The 24,397-nt window shown below is 42.2% G+C and overlaps 2 protein-coding genes across 2 annotated transcripts; both read left to right on the top strand.

Moving 5' to 3' along the window:
* Window positions 1–6,521: 6,521 nt before the first annotated feature.
* Window positions 6,522–7,244, top strand: LOC142538697 (uncharacterized). Its single transcript, XM_075643998.1, has one exon. It carries the CDS (start codon window positions 6,522–6,524, stop codon window positions 7,242–7,244), a length of 723 nt encoding a protein of 240 aa, XP_075500113.1.
* A 4,762-nt stretch (window positions 7,245–12,006) lies between these two features.
* Window positions 12,007–12,474, top strand: LOC142538696 (uncharacterized). The gene has a single exon (XM_075643997.1). It carries the CDS (start codon window positions 12,007–12,009, stop codon window positions 12,472–12,474), a length of 468 nt encoding a protein of 155 aa, XP_075500112.1.
* Window positions 12,475–24,397: the final 11,923 nt, after the last annotated feature.

Genomic DNA, 24,397 nt, shown 5'->3' with positions numbered 1-24,397 from the left:
GAAAATATTTTATGTTTTTGAGGTATGCGATTTGTCTTGTGACCAATTATGAATGGGTTTGGAAGCCGGAGAACGTGTCCGGAGACCTCTCCATCCAGATAAAGCATGACCAGGTTATGATCAGGATTAGGAAGCGGTAAAGCATGGCTAGGGACCAATCCACCTGGTAAAGCATGAACGGGGATCTTATGTATGTGGCAGTGGACATCCCTGCCAGCCCAGTACTGCGATTTAGTCTAATCGGGCGCATTATGTTATGGGTCACTAGCTTTGAAACATATCTCTATGCAAAATGATAATGATTATGTATGTTCAAGTATGTATGTTGCAAGAACGATTATGAAAAGTTTATGAATTGATGGCACATCTATATTTATGTAAGTATGCTCAGAGTTTAAATATGTATTGTGAAGGGCCTAAAACTCCTTTCTTGAAAATTTGCGGAAAATTAAAAATTTTCTTTTTAAAAGAACTTAAATGGCCTCATTCATAAAATCACTGGTGAATCAAGTTCAATATTTCAAAATATTGCAGCGGAAGAAAATTAAAGTTTTGCCAACAACAACGATTTAAAAATATCCAACGACTAATAAAATTGTTTGCGGAAAAAAAATAACAACTGCTGCTCTGAGGTCCTCGGGTGCCACTACTGCCGACCTAAGCTGGCTCACTGGTCCCCGCCCTCGGCCCTGGCCTCATCAGTACCTACAACAATCAAGTCTAGTGAGCCTAAAGACTCAGCATGCATATATCACAGGTAACGAGTAAAAATCTGAATTAAAATATGCATGAGTTAACGTATCCTGTCCTGAGGCATACTGAAAATAATCTGTACTGAGCAATTATAATACGTGCATAATTGAACTGGAGATCACTGTAAAAATATTTGCTCCTTGGAGCCTGTACTGAAATATCTGGTAAAATTTTCTGTTGAGATTATGTTTTACGCCTGTGGCCACTGCACTAAGCTGAACTGATCGGTAACTGGCTACCGGGGAGGCTGAAACTGAACTGAGCTGGCCGGTCACTGGCGACCGGGTGGTACCATACTGAACTGATCGGTCACTGGCGACCGTATAAAATAACACTCCCACATAGTGAATGAACCACAAGCCATATCGCATAAATCTCAAAAATAATCATTTTCTATTTAATGCACGTAAAATAATTAACTGGCATAATGAAAATGTCCCGTAATTTTACCAACTGGATTGAATTGGATCGTTCCCAGGCTCGCTGCAACCTAACTATGCCATGAAAATTATGCAATAACTTAAACTTGACCAACTATGCAATTTACGTTCAAAAGATGCGACTATGACGCCTAATGACTTCGCATTTAATCATGACTCCGAGCCAACCTGAACCGACACTGAACCGACGTATAGTCATGATTAAAATACGCTGAAAAATCATAAAATAATGTTCCTAAAATGATAGGGTCGAAATCTAGGTGGAATGGAGGCCAAAACACGAAACGCTCTTTCGAGAGTCAATTTGGCACATTGCACCGTAAATTCTCGTACGACCTCAAAAATGATCCAAATGACGAACGGTCAAAAACATGACCTTCCTAACTCAATGAGGCACTGTCCAGTCTAAGGCTATGGGCTAAAAGCCAACCAAGAACTCAAACGAGCCTCTGAACCGGCACAGCAACTTGCTGTAATTTCCAGCAGCTGCGCAACTACAAGACTTGCGTTGGTTTCGAGGCTATCGGCCATTAGGGGAGTGAACCACCAACCAGAGACTCTTACCAACATCCCAAGGAATGATTTGAACCATGGCTAAGGGCCCTAGGCCAGCCACAATCCGCATCACACCATAACTCAACCGAAGGGTCCAACCGAGAGCATCTTGAATGCGTGTGTAGTGTTTATGCTATGATCGATGTCTTGCGTCATTCCAGTGGCCATTTGATTGACCATGGCACGATCTAGACATCTAGGAGCATGATATGAACCGTGGCTAAGGGCCATAGGCCAACCAAGATCCATACCAAGCAACAAAAGAACGAACCAAAAGCTGAACAAATGAAGAAGCCGAAGGGGTATAGGGGCTGTTTTGACGTTTTTATTAAAAACCGATGAACCATGGACCAAGCCACCAAAAGGGCAACTTAGTCACGTCTTAGACATGCTAGGGAAGTGATCTAACCATGGCTATAGGCCCTTGGGGCAGCCAAGATCAGATCCTTCCTCCATGACAAGAAACTGAATTTTTCGAACAACATTCTGCACTAATGGGGAGGTTGCTGTCATGTGCTCGTTCCAGCATGTATGGAACTGAAACTCACGATCTATCATGGCCCTAACATGTCCTATTACATGTCTATATGAAGCCTCGAGCCCCTGGAACGATCCATCCCTGAAATCGAAACAAAACATACCAATCGTGAAGCATGGAAGTCGATAAAAATCTGTGCAGAATTTTCTTTCTTGTTTTGCTGAAAATTTCGGTTTTTGAAATGATAAAATCTGATCATGTACTGAAAAATAATTAATAATATGACTTGATTGAGGTTTGAAAGAGATCTAGACATGCCTGGTTTCGTTTCGAAAGAAAACGAACGAAACGACGACGACGCGGCACGGAGGAGGTGGAGCGCTTCTTGTCTACCTTTCTTGCTCTCGATTTCTCTCCCTTATTTTCCTACTGGATTCCCACGGTTCTCAGCTTAAAATTTCACTCAGATTTCGAAAGAAAAGAGAGGGGAAAAATGGTTAGGAAGGTGAGGAGAAAGGGTGCAAGATATAAGGAATGAATCAAGACTAAGTCCACTCTCCTTTGAAATTTGAATTGTTGTTTGATATCAAGTCTACTTGGGGATGAGGTGGCCGAATATTAGCTTGTTTTCTATTCTAGGATATGTCCATTAATTAATTAAATTGTGCTCCCAAAAATCCTAGAATTATCCTACTAATTACATGCAAAGAATTGGTCAAAGTTGATGAGTTGGAAAATGAATCTTCTAGCAACTAAGGGTGGCCGAAAAATGCATAATAAAATAAAGGGGAAATGTTGGTTATCTAGTCAACTAATAATCCTTGAAAGCCTTACTAATCCTTTAAATAATTTTAGTGAGCTAACCCCTTAATTTAATAACTTAAATGAGTTCATTTCTTAATCACCTCAAATAATTAAATTAAATCCTCAACCCTCCCTTTCTAACTTAAATGAACTTGGTTGCTAGCTAAATTAACTTCTGGAAATATTTCTCGAATCTTAAATTCTATCTCAAAACTCCAACTCCGGTCCGGCCTCACTGAAATAACTGAAATGCTAAAAATCAAACTACTGAACTGAAATAATAAAATAATTAACTTCAAATAAATGCATTTAAAATAATCATGCAATGAAGTCAATTAAATTTAAAAATCTAGAATTATGCACGGCTTATACGTCTACTGACTTACGGGTTCTACATGTATTGAGCTACTTTAAAATGCATGTGGATTTATTATATATTACTTGCTATTCTCATTTTATACATGTTGAGTCTTTAGACTCACTAGACTTGCTCGATGCAGGTGAGGACGAGTTAAGGAGACGAGAGGCGGGGATCAGTGAGTTGGCCCGGACTTTGCGGAGACTTAACCCGAGGACCGCTTTAGTTTCAAGAGTTTTATGCATGATAAAATTGTTTATTCTGATTTTTAATCAAAATTTCTTTATGTTGTTTTAAACAAGTACTCTTTCAAGCATTTTATTTTTATGGCATTTTGAAGGAGAATTACTTATTTAAGAAAAAATTTTATTTTCTGCAAATTTTAAGTATGTTTAAAAGTACGGTACATTACAACCTCGCCAGCCACCTGATGATCCTCGATGGAGTCGATAAACGGATCAAAGTGCATGCTAGTATGTAAAGCTCCTACATCGTCCCGGGTCAAAGAACTAATAGTGTACAACCATAACTGCGGACTTTTCTACTCGATAAGTGAGAACCACTTGGACAGTCCATTGGAGGGTTGTTCAGTGCATCATCATATGATCACTCATCCTTGTGAATGGACATCTCCATGCCCTTGCCAATGAAACATGACGTTTGCACCATTGATGCTAGTCTTGAGCTTGAGCGACCTTTATCCTCATTTTAGGCGTCTGAATCGACTAAGAACCTGTTTAGAATATACGGTACGCTTCCTAATGATTTTATGATCTTATTTGCATTGCAGACCTCGTGGTACCTATTGATTCAAGAACTTTATTTATGCAGCTTGCATGGGTGTACAGGTAAAGTATAATGTCATAATCGAATAAAATCTTAAAATATTATTAAAATAAAGATTGTTTTATATTAGAGTCAATAAAAGCCTAAGCCACAAGTTGGCTTGTCGGGAACCTACTCTAACACTTGACTCGCCTCGTTGATAATACTTTCTCCACAAAAACGACGTGAAATCAAAAAGTAGTTGTCCCATTCGCAACAAGGAAATGAGCCAAATCTTTGAAAGGAAATTTTGCAAGAACATGCATTTACTTCACATTTTACACAAGGATAATTGTTATAGATAAATTCAAACGAGTTAAATTTCAATTATTACAAGAAAATATCGGCACTTAATATTACTGTCGTATGGAAAAGGGATGCAGACGTTACTATTTGGAGGCAAAAGAGTCAAACGACTCCGGCCTATTTTTTTCGGGGTCAATAAAATTTTTTAAAAAAGTGTAAATTAACTTGATATAAATTTATTATCCACTTATCTGTTTTTCTTTCTATCACAAAAAACTATTTTTCATGTACCAGTATAAATTTTTTTATAATTCATGGGTCTTTCGATAAATTTATTTATAAAATTTATTATTTCTAAGTCACTTGATAATTTTTTCCCCAATATATATTTATTTTTCCCGATGCCAATATAAAAAAATTATTTCATAGTGGTGTAATTGAACTAATATAAATACATATCATCTTACTCGTAGGGGTTTTGTAAGAAATTAATTGAATAAAATAGATGAAATTTCTCAACTGCTCTGTTTGGGCTAAAAATAATTAATTATACAAGCTCAATTTAATTAGAAGCCTAATTAAATTATACAAGCCCATAACGGAATAATTCTTATCAATTCAAAACTGAGCGTGGAAAAGATAGAAGAACATGGATGGAAAGAGAGATCGTGGCATGAAAAGCGGGGAACGTGGTTCATGGGGGAGTGGAGAGAAACGGCCCGTTGCTAGGAAGAAAAGAGATGGGCAAACACAACAGAGAAGGACCCACAACTCAACTCATCAAAAACTTGCAAAATACTCTCTGCTAAAATTTCAATCTTCAAGCACTAGTTTTTTAGCGTTCCAGTATAATTTCTAGCACTCTATCGTTTTAGATTTCAACAACTTTATATTTTATATATATATATCTTGTAAATTTCTACAGTTTATTGAAAATATAAACAATATCAGGGATTTATTCCTCAAATTCCAATAGTTTTCTTTATTTTGGCATTGCATTTGTTTTAGGAGATTAGAACCGCCGATCAAATTTAGGATTCGCTTTTGCTTGTTTTTAGAAGTTAGATTTTATCATTTTCACACAAATCGGTGCAACTTCGCACCTGGCACGCCCGCAAATCAAATATTGTGCAAACATATTTTTGGCACGCCCAGTGGGACCCTCACTATGCCGCCAAGAAGAAAAGAAAACATCAATCAAGGGGATGGGGAGTCTCAACCAAGCCAGGAAGAGGCTCACGCTCCATTGGCAGAGCAGACGGCCGCTGAAGAGCCGACCAGGGAGTTGGATTTGCATCCAAGTAATGTTCCAGAGATGCACGCTCATATTTCAAACCGTTTGGTTGAAGAACTGACTGCGATGAAAATTGAAGAAATATCATAAGCACTGTCCAAGGCGGTGTCTGATTGCTTGAAGACAATGTTGGGTAAACCGAACCAGTCAACCAACAAAGAGCAGAACATAAGTGAAAAAGAAGGGAACCAAGGAAGCAACCAAGTCCAAGGAAATAACAACGTCCATGAATTTGACCAAGGAGTTGGAAACTCAAGGGCTGGCGATCATCGCCGCCCGGAGTTCACTCTCACAAATCATCCAGAAAAAAGGTATACACTACCTCACAAGAGAGAAGAAATCTTAGGAGGAAGATCCCAGCCATATCCACGTGCTCATGGAGTGGGGAGCTCGAAACAACCAGTTACTCAAGTGTACAGCATGACAAATCCTCTATACCAACCAGGAGCTTATGATGACATATCGCACATGGATTATCAAGAAGTGGATGGGGGCTTCCCAGGAGGTAATATCGGTTTAAATGCAGGGTTCCAAGCTCGGGGGGCAAATCATTACCATCACCAACTCTCCGCTCGGAACATGCATGGGATTGATCCAGAAATGGTGAGAGAGGCTGTTCAAGAGCTATATGGGCCGGCCTTGAAATAGATTGACCGTCCAGAGTTCCACAAACCCTATCCAGACTACATAGACGTGAATAACCCGTACCCAAGGGGTTATAGAGTTCATGATTTCAGTTTTTTCTCCGGGGAGGATGGCCAGTCCAGCATGGAACACATTGCCAGATTAACCATCCAGTGCGGGGAATTAGCCAACTTAGAGAACTTCAACAATCTAAAGTTGCGGCTATTCCCGAATTCCCTCACTGGGACTGCATTTGCTTGGTATGCCTCACTCCCCAGAAATTCAGTGATAAGTTGGCAAGAGATGGAAAGACAATTTAACATTCAATTCTATAGAACAGAGCTAGAAGTGTGCATTGCCGACTTATCCAGAATCACTAAAAAGAAAGGAGAGTCTGTGGAATATTTCATAGACAGGTTCAAAAAGATAAAAAATAGGTGCAAGATATTCCTACCTGAGACCGAGTTCGTAAAGATGGCACAAAAGGGGCTGGATTTTGAATTAAGGAAGAAATTCCAAGGTATGGAGTTCAGGGATTTCTTTGAGCTAGCCGCCAAAGTGGCTGAATACGAAGAACTCTTGCGGGAAGAGTCATACAAGAAGAAAACTGCTATGGGGTCTTATTATCAGGAGGTTGAAGACGTGGCATTGGCAGAAATTCGATCAGCTGGTTCTTGCACAGTTCTCCTGCTAAAAAAGAAGCCAGCAGAACTTGAAAAGAAGAACAACTCCCAACTCCCCAAAGATATGCAGTATACATTTGATGTATCAAAGACCGAAGAAGTTTTTGATTTCTTGGTAAAAGAAAAATTCGTCACTTTTTCAGCTGATCACAGGATGCCACCCACAGAAGAGCTGAAAGGGTGAGAGTATTGTAAGTACCACAACTCCTACAATCATGCTACTAACTCTTGTTGGGCGTTCAAGAACATTTTGCATAACATAATTAACAAGGGAGTCGTGAAGTTTTCTAACAAACAGGAGTCTATGGTGGTGGATGATGATCCTTTCCCCCCAGTAGCTTTGGTTAATGTGAATGTGACAGATTTGAGGGATCTTCTCAATGAGAAAAGAAACCGATCCTTTGCAGTGAAAGACCGAGTAATCAAGAAATACTGGATCCCAAAGGGTCAACTGTTTGAAGATCATGGAAGGCATAGTGCCGATCAAATACGAACAGTTCAGCAGCGTTTCCCCAGAAATGTTGGTGAATCCGCGGCCTATCGGCAGAGGAACCAACATTTCCTTGAAAGACCGGTGCTTGAGAATCAAAAGTTCAGAAGGGAATCATCTCGTGATCAGCACCAGAGATACTCGGACAGGAGAAACATACGTAGAGTTGAGTCACGAAAGGTGGAAACCAGGAAAGTATCAGCTGATCAGTGCATAGAGCGGCGTGCATATGAAATGTCAAAAGAAAAAATGATTGAGAGCCAGAGAGCAAAGCCGAGATACGTCCTTCCAGCCAGAGGGGAGTTCAGTGAGTCTTGGAGAGTGGCCCAACACAAAAAGTTCCCTAGGCCATCGACTAGGACACAAAAGAGACGGCTGTTGAGAGAAAGAGCTATTGCAAGAAGAGAGGAGTCCGCTAAGTTAAGAAATGAACCCACAGTTGATGTTCCAGTCTCCAGGGAGCCAATGGGGAGTAAATCTAAGTTTGGAAGATCGGCTACTGAGGATAAGTTTGTGGAAGATGATGATGATTTTTTAAGCGAAGAGGATGATCAAGCAAGAAAAACAATTAATTTTTGCGTTGGAGAATTTCACATCACCGTGGATTGTGCCACAGGAGTGGTGATACTACCCGAGAGATTTAAAATGATGAAAGAAGAGGATGGGGAGTTGATGCCCCAGGAATCAGTGCAAAAGAAAGAGCATGCAAATAAACTCCCTGAGGGGAGTTCAAGAGTGATTATCCAGGAGGGCCACCCAAATAAGCCTCAACAGGTGATACTTGAAAAGCCTACACCGGCCATGACCAAGCACATAAGGCCGTTGTACATCAAAGCCCATGTGAATGGGAAGCCAGTGTCTAGGGTGTCGATTGACAATGGTTCAGCTGTGAATGTTCTTCCAGTAAGAATGTTGAAAAGTCTGGGCAAAACTGAAGAGGACTTGATTCCTTCGGAAGTTTTGGTTGCTGCATTTACAGGGGAAACCACCAAGTCCGTTGGGGTATTCCCTGCTGATGTTACTGTGGGGAGTATTTCATCGTTATGTGCATTATTCTTTGTAAACTCCTTCGCCAACTTCCAAGCGTTGTTAGGCAGAGATTGGATCCATGCAAACCAGTGCATACCATCCTCAATGCACCAGCTGTTGTTATTTTGGAAAGGGGATGACGTGGAGGTCGTAGAAGCGGATGGACAGCCCTTTCAAACGAGTGCAAGTGCAGTTGAGGCAAGATATTACAATGAGGATTTTGGGCCCATCAAAATCCGTAGCAATAGCAAGAAAGAAAATCCACTGTACATGCAAACACCAACTCCAAGCTCAGTGTTGGAAAGAATCCTCAAACCTACTGTTATTTTGTCGTCTAGGCCGATAATCCAGCCGCTGATTGAGGAGATTGATGATTGATTTGAACCAAAAAGAAAAGGAGGTAGCTCCAACCTCTATATGGAAGGCACATGTGCAGCAAGTACTGGACAAACTAAAGGAAGAGGAAGCATGGGACACTTATGGAACTAAAGTTGTCCAAGAAGAAGAATACAAAGAGGATGAGCTCCAAGTCGATTAGTTGTTGATGGCGCCATCTCAAATGGAAGATGTCCAACACGAAGTTTAAGACCCATTGGAAGAGATTAACTTGGGGGAGCTTGAGAATCCAAAAGTAGTATATGTGAGTAAGCTATTGGAGGAGCAGTTGAAGCAAGACTTGATCAGCATGTTGAAGGAATACAAAGATTGTTTTGCATGGAGTTATGATGACATGCCAGGGTTGGACCGAAAATTGGTCGAACACCAACTTCCACTCAAAGAAGGTTTCGAACCATTTCAACAGCCATCTCGTCGTATGTCAAAAGAAGTCGAGCTGAAAGTGAAAGAAGAAGTCGAGAAATTGTTAAAGGCCAAGTTTATAAAACCAATAAGATATACCGAATGGCTTTCGAACATTGTGCCAGTCATGAAAAAGAATGGCAAGGTCAAAATATGCATTGACTTCCGAGACTTGAACTGTGCAACTCCCAAAGATGTATATGTGATGTCAATACCTGATATGTTGATTGATTCAGTGGCTAGGCATGAGTTGTTATCTTTCATGGACGGATTCTCAGGTTACAATCAGATCACAATAGCAGAAGCTGACACTCACAAAACCGCATTCAGATGCCCAGGAGCTGTTGGTACGTTTGAATGGCTTGTTATGCCATTCGTGCTAAAAAACGCAGGAGCCACGTATCAAAGGGCTATGAACTCGATCTTTCATGATATGATAGGACATCATATTGAAGTATATATAGACGATATTGTTGTGAAATCCAAACAAGCTGCTGATCACATTGAACACTTGAGGAAAAGCTTCCAACGAATGAGGCAACATGAGTTAAAGTTAAATCCATTGAAATGTGCCTTTGGTGTGAAAGCTGGAAACTTTTTGGGATTTCTTGTACATCAGAGGGGAGTTGAAGTGGATAAAAATAAAGCCAAAGCTATTATGGAAGCAAATCCGCCTAGAAACAAGAAAGAGTTGCAACGTTTCCTTTGGCAAGTGAATTACTTGAGGCGTTTTTTTTCTAACCTTGCAGGGAAGACAAAGGAGTTTTCACAGCTGTTGAAGCTCAAAGACAGCGGGGAGTTCAAATGGGAAGATTCGCATCAGAATGCTTTTGATGTGATCAAGAGATATTTATCTAACTCACCCGTTCTTATGCCTCCCAGGTATGGAATGCCCCTTAAATTATACATCTCTGCTGCTCATGAATCAATTGGATGTCTACTAGTTCAAAATAATCATGAAGGAAATGAACAAGCCATCTATTATTTGAGTAGATTTCTTACTCCAGTAGAGGTGAAATACTCTGTGATTGAAAAGCTATGCTTAACACTGTATTATGCAAGTACTAAGTTAAGACATTATTTGATTCAATCAAGAGTGTTTGTGGTGGCTAAAACCGATTTGATTAAATACATGCTTAATAGACCCATTCTCTCGAGGCGGATTGGTAAATGGTCTTTGGCATTGGCCGAGTTTACATTGACCTATTACCCCCAAAAGTCAATAAAAGGCCAAGCTATCGCCGATTTTTTAGCTGATCACCCTTCACTTGATGAGTTTATTGGAGAAAAGGTTGGATTTCCAGTTTGTGGAGTTGGAGTTAAACCCTGGGAGTTGAAGTTCGATGGATCAAGTACAGAAACAGCAGCTGGAGCTGGTATTGTGATCGTCTCCCCAAGAGGTGTGAAAATCGCTCTATCTTTTAATTTGGGTTTTCCATATACCAAAAATCAGGCGGAATATGAAGCATTGGTCATTGAATTGGAAATTCTGAAAGATTTAGGGGCGAAAGAATTGTTAATATCAGGGGATTCTTAACTGGTACTCAAACAGCTGTCAGGGGAGTTCAAATTCACAAGTTTGTCCTTGGCTCCATACTATACTGCTGCATCCCAACTCCTAGATGATTTTGAAGAAGTGTCATTAGTACACGTCCCAAAACAAGAAAATTGGGAGGCAGACGAGTTGGCACAAGTTGCTTTGGGATTGAAGATGTCTCCAGAACTTACACACAGGTTGGTGTTGATTCAGAAGAAAAACCACCCTTCAATTCACCAAAGAAGAATTCAGATAGACATGCTCAACTTGGATATAAACTTAGCTGGTGACTGGAGGGATGACATAAAACAGGTGTTAGAATCAACCGGGAGAGATATTCCACATGGTTTAAAAATGAGAGCTCTTAATTATATTTTAGTGGAGGGAGATTTGTACAGGAAAGGGTTAGATGGTCTGCTCCTCAGGTGCATAGGTTTCCCAGAAGCATTGGAGATCATGAAGCAAGTTCATGAGGGAGTGTGGAGCGCATCAATTGGGAGTAAAGATGAGATGGTTGATAAGGAGGTATGGCTACTATTGGCCATCCATCCTGAAAGATTGCATCAAATATGCTAAGGGATGCCATCCATGTCAGAAACATGGGAACATCCAAAGAATTCCGGCAGATGAGCTTCACAGTGTCGTCAAACCATGGCCGTTCAAGGGTTGGGCCATGGACTTAATAGGAAAAATCTACCCAGCATCATCTAAAGGCCACTCGTTCATCCTTGTGGCCACAGATTTTTTCACCAAATGGGTAGAGGTAGTGCCTTTGAAGAGAGCGGAACAAGGAGATGTCATTAACTTTTTGAAAGAGAATATTATTCATAGATTTGGAATCCCAGAGTCGCTAACCACGGATCAGGGAATTATGTTCACGGGTTCCGATATGAGGGACTTTGCAGAAGACTATGGGATCAAATTGATAAACTCATCCCCTCACTACCCACAATCCAACGGGCAAGCCGAAGCGTCAAATAAAGTGTTTATAAAGATTCTACAAAAGATGATGGAAGAGAATCCCAGAGATTGGCCAAGGCTATTATCAGAAACTTTGCGGCATACAGAACATCCAAGAGGAGTGCCACTGGAATGAGCCCTTTTTCACTTACCTTTGGCCATGATGCAGTGTTCCCATTGGAGATTATGGTGCCATCAATGCGAGTGGCAAGGCAAAATGAACTTTCCCTGGAACATTATAATGAAGCAATGATCATGGAGTTAGAAGAACTGGATGAGTTGAGAATCCAAGCGTACAATGCTCTGCTATTACAGAAACAAAATGTGGCGAGAATTTATAACAAAAGAGTTAACAAGAAAAGCTTCCATGAAGGAGAAGTAGTGTGGAAGGCTATACTTCCTTTAGGAACAAAAGATAGAGAGCTAGGCAAATGGTCTCCCAATTGGGAGGAACCATTCAAAGTACACAAGGTGTTAGACGGAAATGCATATTGGCTATCGAGTCTAGATGGCCATCCACACAAAAGATGCATAAATGGCAAGTATCTCAAGCTTTATTTTCCAAGTATGAGGGAGAAAATGGAAAAAGATAGCGAATGAAGCAAACACGAAGGCTGATATTCAGTGGGGATTTGGCCTTCTTCAGTGGGAAGTTGGCCTTTAGGGCCACTTTTGTATATATTTAGTTCCTTATTTCAAGATGTCATGTGAGGTAGGCCTTAGGGCCACTGAAATAAATATATGTTGTTTATGATTCAACAATAAAATTGATCGGAGAAAGTGGGACACTAAGACACTTTCATTATTTTGAAGGCCCTTTGTTTCACTAGGGAGTCGACCTTATGGCCACATTATATATAAATTCGGTCGATATTTCCAATGTTTTTATGGTACGAGAAATCATGGTGAAGAAGACCGTACTGCCATTGTATAAATTGGTTGTTTGCATGTGCAGTGACATACCCATGAAGTAGGCCTTGAGGCCACTAAGAATACCGCAGGAAAGAGACACAGCGAGCGGGGCGTTGAGCTCACCGAGCGGACAACGAGGAAGAACTGAAAAGAACAAGGGTGTTATGCGAACCCCAAGAGGACCCAGAAGTTGACTTTGGAAGAAAAATAGGCTAACCAGCCATTTTTATATGTTTTAGCTTCAGATTGTAAGATTTTATTTGAAGTAGGCCGTAGGGCCACTAATGTAAATATTTGTTGGTTATGGTTCAAAAATGAGAACGATCAATTAAAAGTTGGCCAGTAGGCCACTTTTATCATATTGGATCCACATTGTTTCGATAGAGAATGAATAGTGGAAATAATCTCGAGTGGGGAGTTTTAAGCCAACATATGATTTTGATTGAAGCTATTGAAATGAGTTGGGTTAAGTGGATTAAGAACGAATAGAAACTCCTTCCCAACATCCAATACACAACATCACAAACCCACCTTCATTCCCCATCCATCACCCAACAACCACAACACCCAGCCAACAGTCAACAAATCAAAGGCGGAATCACCGCTTGCAAGAACACTAAGTAACTGTAAAGGCCCTAATTCTCCTTGCTTGAAAATTTGCGGAAAATAAAAAAAAAATTTCTTTTTAAAAGAACTTAAATAGCCTCATTCATAAAATCGACTGATGAATCTAGTTCAATGTTTAAAATATCGCAGCGGAAGAAAATAAAGTTTACCAAAAATCACAATTTAAAAATATCCAACGACTGATAAAATGTTTGCGGAAAAAATAACAACTGCTGCTCTGAGGTCCTCGGGTGCCACTACTGCCGACCCAAGCTGGCTCACTGGTCCCCGCCCTCGGCCCTGGCCTCATCAGTACCTACAACAATCAAGTCTAGTGAGCCTAAAGACTCAGCATGCATATATCGCAAGTAACGAGTAAAAATCTGAATTAAAATATGCATGGGATAAAATATCATGTCATGAGGCATACTGAAAATAATCTGTACTGAGCAATTATAATACGTGCATAACTGAACTGAAAATCACTGTAAAAATATTTGCTCCTTGGAGCCTGTACTGAAATATCTGGTAAAATTTTCTGTTGAGATTATGTTTTACGCCTGTGGCCACTGCACTAAGCTGAACTGATCGGTAACTGGCTACCGGAGAGGCTGAAAGTGAACTGAGCTGGCCGGTCACTGGCGACCGGGTGGTACCATACTGAACTGATCGGTCACTGGCGACCGTATAAAATAACACTCCCACATAGTGAATGAACCACAAGCCATATCGCATAAATCTCAAAAAAATAATCATTTTCTATTTAATGCACGTAAAATAATTAACTAGCATAATAAAAATGTCCCGTAATTTTACCAACTGGATTGGATTGGATCGTCCCCAGGCTCGCTGCAACCTAACTGTGCTATGAAAAATATGCAATAGCTTAAACTTGACCAACTATGCAATTTACGTTCAAAAGATGCGACTATGATGCCTAATGACTTCGCATTTAATCATGACTCCGAGCCAACCTGAACCGACACCGAACCGACGTATATTCATGATTAAAATACGCTGAAAAATCATAAAATAATGCTCCGAAAATGATAGGGTCGAAATCTAGGTGAAATGGAGGCCAAAACACGAAACGCTCTTTCGAGAGTCAATTTGGCACATCGCACCGTAAATTCTCGTACGACCTCAAAAATGATCCGAATCACAAACGGTCAAAAACATGACCTTCCCAACTCAATGAGGCACTGTCCAGTCCAAGGACATGGGCTAAAAACCAACCAAGAACTCAAACGAGCCTTCTAAACGACACAGCAACTTGCTGTAAATTTCCAGCAGCTGCACACCCGTGTAACATGTGTTGTTTTCGAGACTACCGACCATTGGGGCGTGAACCACCGACCAGAGACTCTTACCAACATCCCAAGGAATGATTTGAACCATGGCTAAGGGCCCTAGGCCAGCCACAATCCGCATCATACCAAAACTCAACCGAAGGGTCTAACCGAGAGCCAACGTGCATGCGTGTGTAGTGTTTTGCTTAGATCGATGTCTTGCATCGTTCCAGTGGCCATTTGATTGACCATGGCACGATCTAGACATCTAGGAGCATGATATGAAACGTGGCTAAGGGCCATAGGCCAACCAAGATCCATACCAAGCAACCAAAAGAAACGAACCGAAAGCTGTCAGACCGAAGTAGCCGAAGGGGTATAGGGGCTGTTGTGATGTTTTTATTAAAAACCGATGAGCCATGGACCAAGCCACCAAAAGGGCGACTTAGTCACGTCTTAGACATGCTAGGGAAGTGATCCAACCATGGCTAAGAGCCCTTAGGGCAGCCAAGATCAGATCCAACCCCTTGGCAACCAAACTGAAAATTTCGAACTCAAAAAGGGACACAAATGGTGTTGCTGTCATTTCTTGCTTTCCAGCGAACATGGGCTGAAACCGATGGACAAATGTGGTCCTAATGCATCCTATTACATGTATATAAGTCGCCTTGGGAGCCTGGAGTCGATCCAATACCTGAAACTCACAAACCAAAAGAAACCGTGAAGCTTGCCAAGGAAAATCGAAAATTCTGCATGTGTTGTTTCAAAATGTTTTGACATGTATCTCGGTTTTTGCTTGAATAAACATGATCATGTACTGAAAAATAAATGATAATATGACTTGATTGAGGTTTGAAAGAAATCTAGACATGCCTGGTTTCGTTTCGAAAGAAAACGAACGAAACGACGACAACGCGGCACGGAGGAGGTGGAGCGCTTCTCTTGTTTCTTGCTCTCGATTTTTCTTCCCTTGCTTCCTACTGAATTCCCACGGTTTTCCTCTCTCAAAAACACTCTGAATTTCGTGACTAAGGGAGGGGGAAAAATGGTTAGGAGGGTGAGGGAAATGGATGCAAGATATAAGGAAGATCCAAGACCAAGTCTTCCCATTTTGAATTTTTGAATTATGGTTTGATATCAAATGAGTTGGTGGATGCTTCTAGGAGGTAGTGGCCGATTTTTGCTTATTTTCTAGTCTAGGATATGTCCATTTATTTAATTAAATTGTGCTCCCAAAAATCCTAGAATTATCCTACTAATTACATGCAAAGAATTGGTCAAAGTTGATGAGTTGGAATGAATTGCTTAATAAATCCAAGGGGCCGAAATCATGCTAATAAAATGAGTGGGAAGTGTTGGTTATCTAGTCAACTAATAATCCTTGAAAGCCTTACTAATCCTTTAAATAATTTAGTGAGCTAACCCCTTAATTTAATAACTTAAATGAGTTCATTTCTTAATCACCTCAAATAATTAAATTAAATCCTCAAACCTCCCTTTCTAACTTAAATGAACTTAGTTGCTAGCTAAATTAACTTCTGGAAATATTTCTCGAATCTTAAATTCTATCTCAAAACTCCAACTCCGGTCCGGCCTCACTGAAATAACTGAAATGCTAAAAATCAAACTACTGAACTGAAATAATGAATAATTAACTTCAAATAAATGCATTTAAAATAATCATGCAATGAAGTCAATTAAATTTGAAAATCTAGAATTATGCATGGCTTATACGTCTACTGATTTACGGGTTCTACAATCCTTCCCCCCTTAAAAGAAATTTCGTCCTCGAAATTAGAACTTACCGAATAACTCGGGGTATCGATCTCTCATTTCCGGCTCAGACTCCCACGTAGCTTCCTCCTCTGAATGGTTGAGCCATTTGACTTTGACTCGCTTAACAAGCTTGTTCCGAAGTTTCTTCTCCTGTCTGTCTAGGATCTGCACGGGTCTCTCCTCATAAGATAAGTTCGGAGTAAGCTGCAACGGCTCGAAACTCAGCACATGCGAAGGGTTCGCCATGTACTTTCTCACCATGGAGACGTGAAAGACATTGTGTACTCCGGCCAGATTCGGCGGAAGAGCCACGCGATACGCTAGCGTCCCAACTCTGTCAAGGATCTCAAACGGTCCAATGAATCTCGGACTGAGCTTCCCTTTCTTTCCAAATCTCATGACACCCTTCATAGGTGCCACTTTCACGAAGACATGATCGCCCACTGCAAACTCTAAGTCTCTCCTCCGCTGATCGGCATAACTCTTCTGTCGGCTCTGAGCATTCCTCATCCTATCACGGATCTTGACTACTACATCTGCTGCCTGCTGAACAATCTCTGGACCCAACTCTGCTCTCTCTCCTACTTCATCCCAATGAACAGGAGATCTACACTTGCGGCCATACAGTGCTTCATACGGAGCCATACCTATGGACGACTGGAAGCTGTTGTTGTAGGTGAACTCAACCAGTGGCAAGTTCGACTCCCAACTCCCTGAGAAATCAATGACGCAAGCGCGAAGAAGATCCTCCAAAATCTGAATAACTCGCTCCGACTGCCCATCCGTCTGCGGATGGAAAGCTGTGCTAAACAGCAACTTCGTACCCAAAGTCGAATGCAAACTCTTCCAAAATGAGGAAGTGAATCTGGGATCTCGGTCGGATACGATAGAAACTAGAATACCATGGAGTCGGACTATCTCTCGGATATACAGCTCTGCATACTGAATCATAGTGAAAGTCGTCTTAATAGGCAAGAAGTGCGCTGATTTGGTAAGACGATCTACAATCACCCAAATAGCATTCGATCCTCTGGCTGACCTCGGAAATCCGGTCACAAAGTCCATGGTAATGTTCTCTCACTTCCACTCGGGAATAGGCAGAGGCTTGAGCAAACCTGCTGGTCTCTGATGCTCGGCCTTCACTAACTGGCAAGTCAGGCACTCGGATACAAACCGTCTGATGTCCTTCTTCATCCCTGGCCACCAATACAATAGCTGCAGATCTTTGTACATCTTCGTACTCCCAGGGTGAATGGAGTACGGGGATGTATGGGCCTCTGATAAGATGTCTGCTCGGATAGAATCACTGCTAGGAACCCAAATCCTATCTCGGTATCTCACAATACCGTCGCTGACTGTATCACAACACTGCCCTTGGCTTCATCTCTCTTCTTCCCACTGTGCCAACTGCTCATCTCTGCCTGACCGCCTGCTGCAATACGGTCAATAACAGACTGGATAGTCAGGATATCCGAGGATTACCTGGATAAGTCTCACGATCGAACTTCTGAATCTCAATCTGAAGGCTGAATCGTCAAGTGACCAACTGCGATTCCTGCTCAAGCATCCGCAACTTAATCTTATGAATAGGTACAAGCGTAATCTTACACAAGCTCCAACCAACGCCTCTGATCATGTTCAGCTCTTCTGCGTAAAGAAAACTTGAGGCTCTTATGGTCGGTAAAGATCTGACACTTCTCTCCATACATATAGTGCCTCCAAATCTTCAAAGCAAAAACTACGGCCGCTAACTCCAGATCATGGGTAGGGTAATTCTTCTCGTGGATTTTCAGCTGTCGAGAAGCATATGCTATCACTCTCCCATGCTGCATCAAAACTGCACCTAAACCAAGCTTCGAAGCATCGGTATACAGAACAAACTCACCAGATCCTGACGGTACAGCCAAAACGGGTGCTGAGATAAGAGCTTGCTTCAAAGTATCGAAGCTCTTCTGACACTCCTCGCTCCAAACAAATTTCACATTTTTCTTGGTCAGTGCTGTGAGTGGAACGGCAATGGATGAGAATCCCTGAATGAACTTCCTGTAATATCCTGCCAACCCAAGAAAACTGCGGATCTCGGATGCATTCTGAGGCACAACCCAATCTCTGACTGCTGCAACTTTTGCCGGGTCTACCTCAATGCCACTGCTAGAAACAATGTGGCCCAAGAACGCCACCTTCTCTAACCAGAATTTGCACTTACTGAACTTTGCGAATAGTTTGTGCTTCTGCAATGTCTGCAACACTGTGGTCAGATGCCTGCTGTGCTCCTCCCGACTCTTGGAGTAGACGAGAATGTCATCTATGACCACTATCACAAACTGGTCGAGGTACGGCTGAAATACGCGATTCATTAGATCCATGAAGATCGCTGGCGCATCCGTCAGACCGAACGGCATCACAAGAACTCGTAGTGACCATAACGAGTCCTGCAAGCTGTCTTCGAAACATCAGCATCTCTCACCCTCAACTGGTGATAACTGGAACGCAGATCTATCTTGGAGAAAATCGAAGCTCCCTGCAACTGGTCAAACAGATCCTCAATCCTCGGCAGTGGGTATTTATTCTTCACTGTAACCCTGTTCAACTCCCGGTAGTCAATGCAAAGCCTCATCGTGCCATCCTTCTTTTTCACAAATAAGACTGACGCGCCCCATGGTGAAAAGCTCGGGCGAATGAACTCTTTGTCGAGAAGTTCCTGAATCTACTTCTTAAGCTCTGCCATCTCTGTCGGTGCTAGTCGGTACGGCGCTTTGGATATCGGAGCCGTACCTGGCATAAGCTCGATGGAAAACTCCACCTTTCTCTCGGGTGGCATACCAGAGACGTCTTCGGGAAAAACGTCTAAGAAATCTCTGACAATCGGAACATCTGAGGCTGACTGGCTGGGTTCCTCGGGGACAGATAAAAAGGTCGCTAGAAATGCCCGACACCCTCTATGCATGAGCTTCCTAGCCTGAACATAAGGAATAATGCGCGGTAAAGGAAAGTACCTGTCCGGCTCAAATAAGAACTGCTCCATTCCAGGCGGTCGGACAAGGACAGATCTCCACTGGAAGTCTATCAACACTCTGTTCTTCAATAGCCAGTCCATCCCTAGGATGATGTCAAATTCTGGCATCGGTAGCACGATCAGATCCGCATAAACAAGATTACCGTGCAGCTCAAGGTCTATATCTCGGATAACATTGGTAGCTGCCATCTCCTCGCCTGACGGCAACACTACTGAAAAGGCTGTATCTAGCCCAATGGTCTGGATCTTGAGAAAGTTTGCAAAGACCTCCGAAATAAACGAGTGAGTGGCCCCTGAATCTATCAAGGCCTTGGTAGCGGAACCAGATATAAAAATTCTCCCTAAAAGATCGGAACTCTAAGTTGAATCCCACTACAAGATCTAAACTTATAGACATGCAAAGGTCAAGGTTCCTCTAGCTTAATTCCCACGAAATAAATCTGAGTAGAGCATGCAATCCTATAACAGTTCTAAGTTCAAAAATCTAAATCCCGATTCCCAAAATGCTGAAATTCGAATAATAACTTAAAGTTTAAAGGTACCTATCAACAACATAGTCTCCGGGTTAATTTCCGCGGCATGGAGAGCAAAAACTCTGCCTAGGGTAGGCAGATTCCTCTGAGGGCACTGCAGCAACATGTGGTCTGGACTGCCACACTTAAAACACTTTCCTGAGCCAGCCATACATGCTCCAGGATGGCGACGTGAGCACCTGGGACAGACTGGGTGCTCCTGAGTCCTTGGGGCTGGGCGTCCCCGCTGCTGCTGCTGCTGGCCTCGGTTCCTGGGCGGTCCATGAAAAGGCCTCTTATTCTGCTCCTGATGCTGATGAGGAGGAGGGCGGTGCGGTGCTTGGACTGGGCGCTTGCCCTGGCGATCCCTCTCGATATCCCGCAGATCCTGCTCTGCGGCTAAGGCCTTGGAGATGGCAATCTCATAAGTAGCAGGGTCAGATACCCTAACATCCCGGCGCAAGATCGGCCGTAAACCCACCAGGAAGTGCATCAGCTTGGCTCTGGCATCATTCGCGATCAGGGGCACAAAGTGACAGCCCCTCTCGAACTTACGGATAAACTCCGTAACCGTCATATCCCCCTGTCTCAGACTCATGAACTCGGTGGTCAGCCTGGTGCGAACCTTCTCAGCAAAATACTTGGAGTAGAAAACCTCCGTAAAGCGGGTCCAAGAAAGTGTAGCCAAGGTCAGGGCTACCGAAGCTCCTTCCCACCATAAGCGGGCGTCTCCAGTGAACAGGTAGGTGGCACATCGGACTCGGTCTGCGTCTCCCAGCTCCATGAACTCGAAGATAACCTCGAGGGATTTGATCCATCCCTCGGCAACCATGGGGTCAGATGTCCCAGAGAATTCCTTCGGGCGCATCTTCATGAATCGCTCATAAACAGCCTCGGGCCCTGTCGGCCTGGCTGCGGCTGCGGCTACGGCTGCGGCATTGCCCCCCGCAAACTGTGTGAAGAACTGTGCCATCCCAGCTAACATCTAGGCCCTCATGTTCGGTGGGGGCGGTGGAGGAGGTGGTAGGTCTCCCTCCGGTCTACGCTCCTCCCTGTCCTATTGGCGAGGCTCCTCCTCTCTGTTGCGCTCTAAAATGCGTCTAGAGGGCATACTGTTCCAACATAACCCATACGTAACTAACATGCATAATTTCATAGTTTATTTTAAATGAACACTGAAGTACTGAAAATCTGGTTGAAATTATTTCATGGAAGCATGCTGTCAAAATAATTCATGCTTTAACTGAAATGCTGAACAAAATACTGAACTAAAAAAACTTACAGACCGAAATGCTGAACAAAGTACTGAAAATCAGTGTAAAAATATTTGCTCCTTGGAGCCTGTACTGAAATATCTGGTAAAATTTTCTGTTGAGATTATGTTTTACTGCTTGTGGCCACTGCACTAAGCTGAACTGATTGGTAACTGGCTACCGGGGAGGCTGAAACTGAACTGAGCTGGCCGGTCACTGGCGACCGGGTGGTACCATAATGAACTGATCGGTCACTGGCGACCGTATAAAATAACACTCCCACATAGTGAATGAACCACAAGCAGCCATATCGCATAAATCTCAAAAAATTAATCATTTTCTATTTAATGCACGTAAAATAATTAACTGGCATAATGAAAATGTCCCGTAATTTTACCAACTGGATTGGATTGGATCGTCCCCAGGCTCGCTGCAACCTAACTGTGCCATGAAAAATATGCAATAGCTTAAACTTGACCAACTATGCAATTTACGTTCACAAGATGCGACTATGATGCCTAATGACTTCGCATTTAATCATGACTCCGAGCCAACCTGAACCGACACCAAACCGACGTATAGTCATGATTAAAATACGCTGAAAAATCATAAAATAATGCTCCTAAAATGATAGGGTCGAAATCTAGGTGAAATGGAGGCCAAAACACGAAACGCTCTTTCGAGAGTCAATTTGGCACATCGCACCGTAAATTCTCGTACGACCTCAAAAATGATCCGAATCAGAAACGGTCAAAAACATGACCTTCCCAACTTAATGAGGCACTGTCCAGTCCAAGGCCATGGGCTAAAAGCCAACCAAGAACTCAAACGAGCCTTCTAAACGACACAGCAACTTGCTGTAAATTTCCAGCAGCTGCACACCCGTGTAACTTGTGTTGTTTTCGAGACTACCGGCCATTGGGGCGTGAACCACCAACCAGAGACTCTTACCAACATCCCAAGGAATGATTTGAACCATGGCTAAGGGCCCTAGGCCAGCCACAATCCGCATCATACCAAAACTCAACCGAAGGGTCTAACCGAGAGCCAACGTGCATGCGTGTGTAGTGTTTTGCTTAGATCGATGTCTTGCGTCGTTCTAGTGGCCATTTGATTGACCATGGCACGATCTAGACATCTAGGAGCATGATATGAACCGTGGCTAAGGGCCATAGGCTAACCAAGATCCATACCAAGCAACCAAAAGAAACGAACCGAAAGCTGTCCAACCGAAGTAGCCGAATGGGTATAGGGGCTGTTGTGATGTTTTTATTAAAAACCGATGAGCCATGGACCAAGCCACCAACAGGGGGACTTAGTCACGTCTTAGACATGCTAGGGGAGTGATCCAACCATGGCTAAGAGCCCTTAGGGCAGCCAAGATCAGATCCAACCCCTTGGCAACCAAACTGAAAATTTCGAACTCAAAAAGGGACACAAATGGTGTTGCTGTCATTTCTTGCTTTCCAGCAAACATGGGCTGAAACCGATGGACAAATGTGGTCCTAATGCATCCTATTACATGTATATAAGTCTCCTTGGGAGCCTGGAGTCGATCCAATACCTGAAACTCACAAACCAAAAGAAACCGTGAAGCTTGCCAAGGAAAATCGAAAATTCTGCATGTGTTGTTTCAAAATGTTTTGACATGTATCTCGGTTTTTGCTTGAATAAACATGATCATGTACTGAAAAATAAATGATAATATGACTTGATTGAGGTTTGAAAGAAATCTAGACATGCCTGGTTTCGTTTCGAAAGAAAACGAACGAAACGACGACGACGCGGCACGGAGGAGGTGGAGCGCTTCTCTTGTTTCTTGCTCTCGATTTTTCTTCCCTTGCTTCCTACTGAATTCCCACGGTTTTCCTCTCTCAAAAACACTCTGAATTTCGTGACTAAGGGAGGGGGAAAAATGGTTAGGAGGGTGAGGGAAGTGGGTGCAAGATATAAGGAAGATCCAAGACCAAGTCTTCCCATTTTGAATTTTTGAATTATGGTTTGATATCAAATGAGTTGGTGGATGCTTCTAGGAGGTAGTGGCCGATTTTTGCTTATTTTCTAGTCTAGGATATGTCCATTTATTTAATTAAATTGTGCTCCCAAAAATCCTAGAATTATCCTGCTAATTACATGCAAAGAATTGGTCAAAGTTGATGAGTTGGAATGAATTGCTTAATAAATCCAAGGGGCCGAAATCATGCTAATAAAATGAGTGGGAAGTGTTGGTTATCTAGTCAACTAATAATCCTTGAAAGCCTTACTAATCCTTTAAATAATTTAGTGAGCTAACCCCTTAATTTAATAACTTAAATGAGTTCATTTCTTAATCACCTCAAATAATTAAATTAAATCCTCAAACCTCCCTTTCTAACTTAAATGAACTTAGTTGCTAGCTAAATTAACTTCTGAAAATATTTCTCGAATCTTAAATTCTATCTCAAAACTCCAACTCCGGTCCGGCCTCACTGAAATAACTGAAATGCTAAAAATCAAACTACTGAACTGAAATAATGAATAATTAACTTCAAATAAATGCATTTAAAATAATCATGCAATGAAGTCAATTAAATTTAAAAATCTAGAATTATGCATGGCTTATACGTCTACTGATTTACGGGTTCTACAGTAACCGTGTATGCGGAAAAGAGGTCCGACAGAAGTGCAAATGCATAAACGTGTATGCGGGAAAGGGGTTCGACTGAAGTGCAAATGCATATACGTGTATGCGGGAAAGGGATCCGACTGAAGTGCAATGCATAATGTTTGGGGCGAGGGAATCGTCTTGAGTGGATGCAGCACATAAGAGCACATAAGAGCACGTAAGGGTTAAGTCTTACATGTGTTTCAAAAAGCCTCAAACGACACCAAGGCTTAGGTGTCGAATACACCGGAAAACTGAGGCCAACTCATGGCCAATCCATGCTACCTGCTAAGAATAAACATGCCAATGTACACGAAAAGAATGAACCAGCAAAAGAAGATACATGGGAATAGCAGCCAAGATAGAATCAAAATCAGTAGATTGCTTGGGGTCAAAAGCCACTGCATGCACGCAAGAAATATTCATAAAAAATCAATTGCTACTGATGTATAGCACAGGGCCAAATAATGGCCACTTTACCACACCTACAAAGCAAAGGCTAATGAATGACCTAA

The sequence above is a fragment of the Primulina tabacum genome, chromosome 3 (assembly GCF_025594145.1).
Source record: "Primulina tabacum isolate GXHZ01 chromosome 3, ASM2559414v2, whole genome shotgun sequence".
Classification (NCBI taxonomy): Eukaryota; Viridiplantae; Streptophyta; class Magnoliopsida; order Lamiales; family Gesneriaceae; genus Primulina; species Primulina tabacum.
Note: the sequence above shows the minus strand (reverse complement) of the source record. Positions and strands in the feature narration are given on the sequence as shown.